Source organism: Ranitomeya variabilis, chromosome 6 (genome assembly GCF_051348905.1).
Source record: "Ranitomeya variabilis isolate aRanVar5 chromosome 6, aRanVar5.hap1, whole genome shotgun sequence".
NCBI classification, from domain to species: domain Eukaryota; kingdom Metazoa; phylum Chordata; class Amphibia; order Anura; family Dendrobatidae; genus Ranitomeya; species Ranitomeya variabilis.
The window spans coordinates 434,555,291-434,567,467 of record NC_135237.1 but is presented as its reverse complement, the minus strand read 5'-3'; the positions used below and the strand labels follow the sequence as shown (position 1 = coordinate 434,567,467).

The 12,177-nt window shown below is 39.0% G+C and overlaps 1 protein-coding gene across 1 annotated transcript in view; it reads left to right on the top strand.

The window, feature by feature from the left end:
• The window catches only part of CDH2 (cadherin 2), a 400,644-nt gene that overhangs the window by 370,593 nt on the left and 17,874 nt on the right, over positions 1 to 12,177 (top strand). Inside the window, exons 9-11 of the mRNA XM_077270394.1 lie at positions 10,195 to 10,380; positions 10,553 to 10,806; positions 11,459 to 11,601. Coding sequence (XP_077126509.1) covers positions 10,195 to 10,380; positions 10,553 to 10,806; positions 11,459 to 11,601 — 583 coding nt within the window. The remainder of the gene's footprint in view (positions 1 to 10,194; positions 10,381 to 10,552; positions 10,807 to 11,458; positions 11,602 to 12,177) is intronic.

Below are 12,177 nucleotides of genomic sequence, written 5' to 3'. Positions count from 1 at the left end.
TGCTTTTCATCACTGTTCCTTCCTATCCCTCCCCAGCATCACAATTTCTTCAGATGCAGATACTATTGGATAGATACTATACTATTGGATAGATTGCTGCACAAAGGAGCTGTCCTCTCCTTGTTCTACTATTGAGTCAGTGCATCTGAGTCCTAGTGCAGGAGGCACGAGGGCGTCACTACATTGCACCTGCATGGAACCTCAGTCCACACATGGCACAGACCAGAGCAGCTCACTGAGGGAATGGGAAGAGATGAATAAGTCATTTTTTATTAGGCTGTACTTGTAGATGGTGGGGGGCATTGGTGGTGTCTATCATACTCTGTGGGGAAACCATGATATTGTGAGGGCATCATATTGGGTGAGATTGCTATGGGGGTCATCATACTGTGTGGGTGGGATATCATACTGTGTGGAGAATCATCATACTGTTTAAAGGACCGTGAGGACCATCATACTGTGTGGTGAGCTATGGGGGCCATCATACTGTATGAGGAGCTTTGGGGGCCACCATACTGTGAGGGAGTTGAAGAGGATTCATATTGTGTGAAGGGTCATTATACTGTGTGGGGTGCTGTGGGAGCTTCACACTGTTTCTGTGGGCCTTCATACTGTGTGGGAGCTATCATACTGTATGGGGGCTATCATACTGTGGGAGACAGTGTGTGGTGTCTTGGTTACATCATACAATAGAGGGGGACATTGTGGGCATCATAACGTGTGGGGGTCACTGGGTGCCTTATAATGTATGTGAGGTTGGGGACATCATACTGTGTTGAGGGCACTGTGGTGCATCATATTTTACTATGACTTCTGTATGCAAAATATTTCTTGTTAGGGCTATAGTGTGGTCATCATACTGTGCGTATGGGGTACTGTAGAGAAATTTATTGTGGGGTATCATGTAGTGTGTTCATTGGGGTTTGGCACCATCCTCTATGGAGGCCATAAAATAGGTATTGTAGGTGAGAACACTAAGGGGCTTCAGTAGGAGAAAAATTACTTTGTAGGTGTTGCAACACATGTCCCTATCTCTTAAAAGTTGGGAAATATGCCCTTTTTCTGTGTCTACACCCCGTGACTGCAACTTATGTTGTTCCTTTAGTGATTGAACCACTATGCCTCAGTATATCCAGTGTTTTAGTAATAGTCTGCAAACGTCAACACATATGCACTATTTTGTCATCTTATAAGTGGTATTAAATACAGTGAAGAACATCGCCCTTTGAACTTCTTTCACCTTTTAATCATATTTAGCAATGTAATATGGGTCAATGATATAATTGCCCCATTTTCCCCTGATGAAGCCAATTATCCTCATAATTTACTTAAGAAAAAAGAGATTTTTGCTTTTAAGCTAATATAGATAGGTACAAAATATACTAATATTCCAATATTAAATAAATCATTGGCTTTGCCGGCTGCACTTATTTTCGTTCCAGCATTATTATACCTTTGTTTCAGATTGGAACGTTTGTAATGATTTATTCATTACATGACAAACGTTTCTTCTTTCCCCTTGGAACCTGTTTCTTACCCTGCACCACTGCTATACACAATAATCAGCTCCTTCGCTATTTACCTTGGCTTGCATGTGTTTAGAATTTTAAACCTGTAGATCTGTCTCGTTTTTGACACACATCGACATCACTGCTTTCAGCTTTAAAGTTTCATCCATTTTTCAGAATTTCAGTAGAGAATATAAAAGGATATCAATCCTTTATAACAAAGCACAACAGCGAGATGGTGAATCACTCTTTCTCTCGTCATTGGGATTATGATGATTATTATCAATATTATTAGAATAATTGTTATCTCCGGTAATTATGGGCCATCAGTAATTTCCTTGCTTCTAATGTAGAGATTATTTTAGCCACAGTGTACGTCTGCATTCATCTACATAAGAAGTTACTTGTGTAGCATTGCATTACCTGTCTTGCAATGTTCTTGTACTATCAAAGCTTACGTTATTGCCTAGATTGGAATTTACAATTCTGCTACCTTCAGAGCTGTTGTCTCCCAGAATTCCTTGACATGTTATTTTCTGGTGATTCTCCTTTTGATAATTGCACCCTTTACACCTGGCCCTGTACACAATGAAAAACTAACTCTTCCACCACAGTATGGGAGCTGCTAAACTGGTAGAATTGTGTCTGTCAACAAGATTGTCGATGGCTTCTCAGAAGCACCATGTATTTATTTTTTTTATTTATTTCAGCACTGGAGTGGTGCTACTAATCTACCTTCCCTGCCCCTAGTCTTATACTTACCCGCCGTCATCTTCTGTTATCGGCACTGATCCAGTAGGTCTTCTGCAGATTGTGAACTGCTGGATTGCTCCAGTGTTTGCTGGGAGAGCCAAAAGTCACTTCTCAATTTAAGTTTAAGAGAGCCCGAACCAGGCCAGAACGAGGCCCTCATAGACTTACATTGAGAGCTTGTGACTGTTACCTCTGACTTCCGGTCAATCAGAAGTTGTGGTTACAAGATGGTGGTGCAGAACTGGAGCAGCGCCGGACACAGTGGAAGACAGCGACCGGTAATTATAAGACTTGGGTTAAGGAATTTAGTGCCACCACTCAAGCCCTGAAATTGAAAAAAAACTCTGGAGTGGTGCTTTAAATGAAACCTGTCTTTAAATTCATGCTGACCGAACAACGGGCCACATGAATTAGAGCGTCAATCAACTGTCAGTCAATTAGAGCGGAGCAGGTAGAAGCCGGATGGGGATATCGTCAGATTAATCAGATCACCCTACGCAGTCCCTGGCCAGATTTTCAAACTATATTTTCTCTTAAATGCCTCGGTTTTTCAGGGTAAAACATACCTGGCTGCAGGCAGTATCCAGCAGCAGGAATCTAGTGACAATATCCCTCTGAAGGGATTTTACCGGCTTCACCTAAAATTGACGAAGCTTGACAATGTGCAATATTTTGGTCGTCACTTGACTACAATTATGCAATTTGCATAGTTGTGGTTATAACTATTAAGACTAGCAGGAAAAATCGGGAACTGATCCATCAAGCATGCAACAGAGCGGAATCCTGACAGTGTGCATATTTTTAGAATCATAGAATGGTAGCGTTGGAAGAGACCTCCAGGGGCATCATGTCCAACCCCTGCTCAATGAGGGATTTCTCTAAACCATCTCAGACAGATGTCTGTCCTGGAACAGCGCTGCGTAGCGTTATGAGAAAGATTCTCTAGAATTGATGTTTCCTGAACAATGCAAGTATTTGCTAAAATAGACATGTCAGGGGTGCTGACAGCTCCTCTTTAAATGTTGCTGTACTATGAACTGTAGACAATGATTGCCATTTGCTACACTGAGACGCTTGAGACAGGATGTGGGGAGGAAACAGTAACAGATCCCGACAGTCGTCTCTTCCAGCCCCATCAATAACTGTTCAACAATAGTGTGTGAGCCTGGGCACATAAGCTGCTCATCACACACAGACCTTTGTATCATCCCCCTAATAAGTCATGGACACAAAGAACTTGGATTCTCATCAGCAGTTGTTTGCATGAAGAAAGTCAGCCGTCAGAATGAAATAACACTTAAATGCTAAAAATGCTATTATTACAAGGTTCAGTGTTTTACTAATCCATTTATGTAATGCTATTCAGTCCGGATAGTCCATGAGAGGCAAATCCATGAAGAACACAATTCAGTCTCATGTATTGCGATTTAGCTTCTCATCCAACTATCGGTGGTTTACTGTTAGCTTAATGAGGATCGCCCATCATTTTTCATACACTCGTCCACATTGTCCTATGTGAATAAAAAAAGCTAAGGTTACCATTTCACTCAACTAATAATGATATCACAAAAGTGTCACTAAGGGTACAGTATACCTACAATATTTTCTTGAAGGGATTTTCCAGTGTTTTTCTTAGACCTTTTTATACTGGAGAAAGCTTTCTCCTTCTATATACTTTGATCCTTATATATGTCCATATGCAGAGTTATATACATAATATTTACAATGGGGAATATAAGTATTTGATACACTTACGATTTTGCAATTTTTCCCATCTACAAAGAATGGAGAGGTCTGTAATTTTTATCATAGGTACACTTCAACTGTGAGAGACAGATATATATAAAAGCAGAAAATCACATTGTATGATTTTTACAGAATTATTTTTTTGCATGTTATTGCATTAAGTAAGTATTTGATACAATAACAAACCAAAACTTAATATTTGGTACAGAAACCATTGTTTGCAATTACAGAGGTTAAACGTTTCCTGTAGTACTTGACCAAGTTCGGGTTTGGAGACTGGCTAGGCCACTCCAGGAGCTTGCAATGCTTCTTATGAAGCCACTTGTTAGTTGTCCTGGCTGTGTGCTTCAATTCATTGTCATGCTGGGAGACCCAGCCATGACCCATCTTCAATGCCGTTACTGAGGGAGGGAGGTTGTTGGCTAAATTCTCAAGATACATGATCCCATCCATCCTCTATTGAATATGATGCAGTCATCCTGTCCCATTTGCGAAAAGCACCCCAAAGTTTAATGTTTCCCCACCATTCTTGATGGTTGGGACAGTGTGCTTGGGGTTGTACTCATCCTTCTTTTTCCTCCAAACACAGCAAGTGGAGTTGATACAAAAAAGTTCTATTTTGGTCTTATCTGACCATATGACCGTCTCCCATGCCTCCCCTAGATCATCCACATGGTCATTGGGGAACTTCAATTGGGTCTGGACATGTGCTGGCGTGAGCAGAGGGACCTTGCGTGCCCTGCAGGATTTTAATCCATTGCATTAGTGTGTTACTAACGGTAATGTTTGAGACTGTGGTCCCAGCTCTCTTCAGGTCATTGACAGGGTCCTCCCATCTAGTTCTGGACTGATTCCCGACCTTTCTCAGAATCATCCTTACCCCACGAGCAGAGATCCTGCATGGCGCCCTAGACTGAGGAACGAGGAAGATTGACAGTCAAGCTTGTGTTTCAACGATTTTCTAATAATTGTGCCAACAGTTGTTGCCTTCTCATCAAGCTGCTTGCCTATTGTCCTGTAGCTCATCCCAGCCTTGTGCACGACTACAAATTTGTCCCTGGTGTTCTTAGACGGCTCTTTAGTCTTGGTCATGGTGGAGAGGTTGGCGTGTGATTGATTGAGTATGTGGACCGGTGTCTTTTATACAGGTAACTAGTTCAAACAAGTGCAATTAATAAGTGCAGAGTAGGAGGGCTACTTAAAGAAAAACCAACAGGTCTATGAGAGCCAGAATTCTTGCTGGTTGGTAGGTGATCAAATACTTATTTCATGTAACAAAACCTACGATAAAAAATACAGACCTCTTCATTTTTTATAGGTGTGAAAACTTGCAAAATCGGCAGTGTATCAAATACTTATTTTCCCCACCGTACATATTATATTTATATAATAAGTTATCTGATTCGTTGTATTAAAAGAATGTTAGTTTGGATGAGATGACTGATCTTCACTTTTTATTGCGTTTTTCCATGTTTTAAAAAAACACTGCTTTCACTGTTGTTGATGAGTTAAAAGAACCCTTTTGGGTTGAAAGGCATTCTAGCCTAGTTCTAATATGATTGTAATGTAATAATTTGTTCTAATGTATCAGTCTGGTCTTGGTCCATTGAGACAGCACAAATCCCAGCATCATCGTGACCTCCTGGGTGCTACCTCTACTTACCTGCACTTGTGTGAGGCTGGAGCTAGGTCTGCATTGGTTTTCAGCCTCAATGTAAACTAAACTGTTTCTTTTCGCTAACAGCAACAGAAATTTTAAAACTACTAAGTAAATTTGGTGCAAAACATTATTAGAAAGCTATATATAATTATACATCAGGCAACCTTTTAATTACTTGGTGATGAAGTGTTAAATAACACCGAACAACTGCTTTCTTTCACCACCTCCAATCAGTTTATGGAAGAGCTAGTAACCTACAGGATGGCTTACCACATCCCATCACCTCGCTGGCTCTTCACGTTTTAATGGAAGTGTCACTTTCTATTAAGAGTTGAAAAGCCAATGAATCTTCTGCTGCCGAACATCATTCGATTCTCCCTGCTAACAAAAATATAGCAAAGAGAACTGAGCGGGGTCAGTGTTTGCAGGGGCTCAATTAACTCTTTACATGCTGGAGTCAGTAGCAAATGCTGCATGACAGAGGGAGATGAATCGCTTTGTCATTCCATCTGCTCCCCGCAGCACACTCACAGGGGGCCAATGGTTCCTATGGCAACTAGAGGCCTAACAATGGCCTCAGAGTCTGCCAAAACCTTGCACGAGGCATGATCTATAAGGCTGCCTGTCAGGCTTAATAATGCTTTGTACTACTTAAGTAGTGGATGGTATCTATGGCAGTGTTCCCAATTCCAGTCCTCAAGAACCACCAACGAGTCATGTTTTCAGGATTTATTGCCTGTGCAGGTACTGCAATTATCACCTGGGCAATAGTAAGGAAATCCTGAAAACATGACTTGGTGGCTCTTGAGGACTGACGAACACTGATCTATGGTATCACCTGTTTAAATCGTCTTGTAGAACTAATAAATATCATAAAAAAAAGTTGTGTTTTAAAAAAGCTACAATTATTCATAACAAAAAAGGTTTAATCTAGTAAAAATAAACACCCCCACCCCCCTTATCTGCTATAACTTCATCTCAATGTATAACAACTAGTTCTATAAAAATATATTATTTATTCCACAGGGTGAGCACAAATAAAAGCCCACGAAAAATACCACATAATTTTTGTTTTTCTTCCTGCCTTACGTAAAATGAAATACAAAATGAGCAAAAAAGTAATTTGTCACTTAAAATGAAAATGTTAGATGTTCAGAAGTTGAGTTTCCTTTTCCTGTTAGTGCATATGGATGAGAGAGAGGAGTGTTTTCAGCTTGGTGTCCTTTTATTATAGCTGCTGTATCGATCCCTCTTGTTCTGGCAGACTCAACGTTAGGCCTAACTTATAAAATCAGCGAGTGCAATGCTAGAAAGTATCACATTGCACTCTGACCAATGTTATTCAGTGGGTCAGTGCTGATCTTTGAGTTTTTCCTCAGCTCTAATCGGACTAAGGAAAAAAATCGCAGCATGCTGCATACTGCTGCGTATATCAGCTGGGACTCGCCAATGCAAGTCTATGGGTATGAGAAAAACAATCGGACTGCACACGGACCATGCGTATGCCGCCTGGATTTTATGCACACATCTAAAAGGAACCACGAAATTTCATCATCCAAGTACAGTAAATTTACAGCCAGAACCCTCATAATGAAGATATATATATATATATATGTCCTGTCGGTGGATTTTTAATGTTACAAGCCCCCCTACATAAAGTAAACTTGCACCCTTTAGTGCCTTTCATGTGGTACTAAAGGGTGTTTATGCTTACCATACCGATACCACCTGTTTTTTTTTCTTTTTGGCATTGATGTATCTATAAACATTTTGGGGATTTATTTTAATGTCACTGGCTATTTGTTTCTCTGTAGATAACTTTGCTAGAATTTTTCATTTTTACATTTGTTACTTAGATCTTTACACTTCTGAAATGCTTCTTCTGTTTTCCCAGCCTTCAGGATTTTGAATGTCCTTTGTTTTTGTCTTATTAAACTTTGTACTGCTTATTTATCCATAATGGTTTTTCTTTGTTCCTTGATATTTAATTACCAGAGGGTATAAATTTTCTACAGGATTCTAGTAGTATTTCCTTAAACATGCCCCATTTATGGTTGGTATCCACAGATACCATGAGATGGTCCCAGTCTACTCGATTACACTCGTCCATTCATTTGTTAAAATGAACTTTCTTAAAGCTCCAACTTTTTGCATTTCCCCTTTTGAATGTTTGATTGAAAATTACATTGGAACTTACCATATTTTGGTCACAGCTTCCCAAATGTTCCTTGACCTGTAGATCTGAAATTATTATATATGGTCTGTTTGACAGAACCAGATCCAGCACATTATTACTCCTGGTTGGTTCATCTACCAGATGAGAGAGGTATTTGTCCTGAACTGTGGATAAGAAATTGCAGCTTTTAGCACAACCAGATGATTCTATGTCCCATTGAATGTCCGGATAGATAAAATCCTCCATAATAAGGAACCTATTATTACATGTTGCCTTATTAATTTGTAGCAGAATTTCATCCTCCCCCTGTTCAGCTATATAAGGAGGCTTGTAGCAGCTTTACATTATTGCCATCCCCATTTTCATTTACCCATACTGACTCTACATTGTCGCAACTCCCTCTTACGTCATAATTGAGCACAGGTTTACGACATTGGAGGGATTTTACGAAAATACACAGCCCTCCACCGTTTTTGTCATTTTTTGTCCTTTTCAAATGTAGTGTAACCCTCAACGTTTGTAACCCAGTCATGACTTTCGTCCAGCCAGGCTTCCGTGATAACCACCTCATAGTAATCTGTGACCGACATAAGACTCTCCATTTCATTAATTTTGTTTGCGAGACATTTAGTACTATTAGCACATTTGTTACGCCTATTCAGCTCACTACTTTCCATGCATATCCCAAACCCCTCAAAATCCTCATTGACCCCTACTGCTTCACTTTCTCTGTCTACTCTATCTATCCACTTCTTAGCACAACTACCCTCCCTCCCCCAGATCCTAGTTTATAAGCTCCTCTATCCATCTGACCATTTTTTCCCCAAGAACATCTGCTTAGGGTTAGTAATGGACAAGTATGTATCAGACACCCCCCAATACTAACCCAGTAATAGAAAATAAATACGCAAAGAAAAAAATTGTTTCTGTGAATAAAGACCCACCCTATACAAAACCTTTTTCACCATTTTTTTTTTTTAAATAAATCCCATGCAGATCCGCCGTAGTCCATCGAATCTGATGTAGTCCAGCAATGGATACCTGAAAAAAGTATAAAAAAAACAGAAATAAAACAAGAAGCACTCCCTTGTTCACCAATTTATTAAAAAAGTATTCCCACGAAGCTCCACCGTAGTCCACGTTCCCCGTGTTGTGTGTATCTATCTCTTTATAAAAGATTGCTTCATTAGTTTTGTAAACTACAGTATGTAAAGGATTATGTTAAAAGCGGATTGCTTGGGGATGCTAGGTGAGAAAAAAACGCACAATCGCAAGACATCCTATTTTTCTGGATCAACATCGGAGCACTTTTTTTTTTACACGGATGTGAACGAGACCTTACTCTTAAGTCCATGTTCACTTGTTGGCGCGATATAAAATAAAATTATTATTATTTGGTCAGTATTTTACCTCCGTATCTGTAAGCCGAAAACCAGGAGTGGGTGATAAATACAGAAGTGGGTGATGTGTTTCCATAATACTTTTCCTCGGATTTCTCCACTCCTGGTTTTGGCTTACACATACTGATATAAAATACTGACCAAATACTGAACCTGTGAACGTGGCCTCATTATCACCAATTATTTTCCATAGCCATTATGTAATACTACATTTGTCCAGCAGAGGATGCCGCAGGGAACATGAGTCTCTGTATGTAGTTCTTCTTACCCAGGTGCAGTTACATTTTAACAGGGGGTCGTCTAGATTGTACAATGCCTTTAAGTTTGATCTGGTGGAATTAAATCGTGTTGAAAGAAGTGGCATTCTACTTCTTTAAATACCAATAATTTTTCTCTTTTTTCATCATTTTTGTGTTTCTGCAAAGAAGGTAAATAATGTTGGACTTTAGTTTCATATAGATTGAAAGTCTGAACTGCGTAGGCCGATATTGCCGCGCTTGTAATTGCATTAGTTTACAAAGGACTGAGCGGTAATGGCCTTCATTTTGTTTCTGTGCTTCGCCGTCCCTTTGATCTCTCCCAGCCTCAGATATTTGTGTTCTCTGAAAAGCATTGAATGCTAAGGAATGACGGTTCATTTCATGACTTATTTAAACATTTGTGATTCTCAGCCCGTCTGTTATCTTCATATTATTACTCATAATAATCTTTTCACAGCTGAGCTTTACCTGCAAGTCAATGCCATGCAGAACGAGATAAGTCAGCGTTAGTTCTGAGACAATGCCCTGTTCGGGGGAGATAAGGCTCCATGACAATACCATGCAATGACAGTCAATTAATACTCACGCCTAAAGCGATAATCACTAAGAATTTTCTGTTTGTTTTCTCATTATGTTAAATATGTAAATATTTTTGTAACTCTTCAGAGTCTTTCTTTTCCTTCTGGTGTAGTTCTATGGAGAAGTGCCTGAAAACCGAATTGATGTTGTCGTAGCCAATCTCACAGTAACAGACAAGGATCAGCCACACACGAATGCCTGGAACACGGTGTACAGAATCGTCAGCGGTGACGCAACCGGACGTTTCACCATCAGGACAGATCCAAACAGTAACGATGGCCTGGTCACTGTGGTCAAGGTCAGTAATCCAGCCGGGCATCTGCCCTAGTGTGGCACTCTGGATGATTAAATCTGAATGTGTCTTGGTTACAAATGGCATCACTCTGGTTATGTCTATCAGTATGACTGTATGTTGATCATCTTATTTTAGAATAATGTTTTCTAACAAACTCCTTTTTTTTTACTTCTAGCCAATTGATTTTGAGACCAATAGGATGTTTGTTCTGACAGTAGCTGCAGAAAACCAAGTGCCTTTAATTAAAGGCATCCATCATCCTCCACAGTCAACAGCCACAGTCTCCATTACTATCATTGATGTCAACGAAAGTCCTTATTTCAGTCCAAATCCTAAACTGATACGTCAGGAAGAAGGTCTGATGCCTGGAAATTTACTTGTGACATTCAATGCACAGGATCCAGATCGATACATGCAGCAAACAGTTAGGTAATCTGACATGTTACAGTTTATTCTGTTTTTAATCTTTCAGCTGCATAAAGATTTCTAATATTTAAATGTGTAAAGACATAGTTAATGTAAAATTCTTCTTTCCTTCTCTTTCTTTCTCCTTCTTTCTTTCTTTCTTTTTCCTTTTCTTTCTTGCTTTTTTTTATTTCTCTGCTTTCTTTCTCTTTTCTTTTTTCTTTCTTTCTTCCAACTTTCCTTCTTTTCTTTTTTCTATCATCTTCTTTAATTTGTTCATTTTCTTCCTCGTATTTTTTCCTTGATTCTTTCTTTTTTATTTCTTTCATTTTTGTTCTTCCTTACATCCTTCTTTCCATCCTTCCTTTTTTCTTTCCTTTCTTTTTAGTTTCCATCTTTCCTTCTTTCCTTTCTTTCATTTTTCATTCCATCTTTCCTTCTTTCCTTCCTTTATTTTTCATCCTTCCTTCCTTTCTTCTTTCTTTTTTTCTGTTCTTAATTTCTCCGTTCTTTCTTTTCTTTCTTTTGTTCTCTTTTTTTCTTTATTTTTACAATCTTTCTTTCATTCTTTCTTTCTTCCTCCTATTCTTTCTTTCTTTATCTCCCTCCCTCCACCTTTTTTGCTTTCTTTCCTATTGTTATATAATTTTTTATAGATTTCTTTTTCTCTTTTTAGGTATTCAAAACTTTCCGATCCTGGAAACTGGCTTAAAATTGACGCCATGAATGGACAGATTACTACTATAGCAGTTCTGGACAGAGAATCCATGTATGTGAAGAACAATATGTACAATGCCACATTTCTGGCCACAGATAGTGGTATGTATTGATGTCTATTGCATTTATTGCCTTATTTTATATATATATATATATATATATATATATATATATATATATATATATATATATATATAATGTAAAGAAATTAATTTATTGTATAGCAGAAATGGGTATAATTCATATTTTGTTGTGTTTTTGGAACAAAATATATTACATTTAGTAACCATGTTAATGAAAGCTATTGTTCCAGAATTCTGTAGTAAATCACTTTGAAAAGTTGTAAAATTTTTGTGCAAAGAAAGTTCGCAACTTTTGCCATTTTAACGGCAGTTTCGGCCAACTCTGTCAAAACTAGCAAAGCTGGAGCGTACATGTGATACGGTGTGGTACTTCGCTTGTCGAGAGACGGGTTGCGGCATGCCTCCAGAGACTGGAGTAAAATTTACGGTGCGCGGGGCACATTCTGCTTTTCAGGTGCTCATCATTAATAAGCGTGCCCCTCTGGCTCCAGCACACCCCATCATCAAGATCGGTAAGGACAATGCCAGTCTTGATGATGATGAATCAGGGTCTTAAGGTACCGTCACACTCAGCGACGCTGCGGCGATATAGACA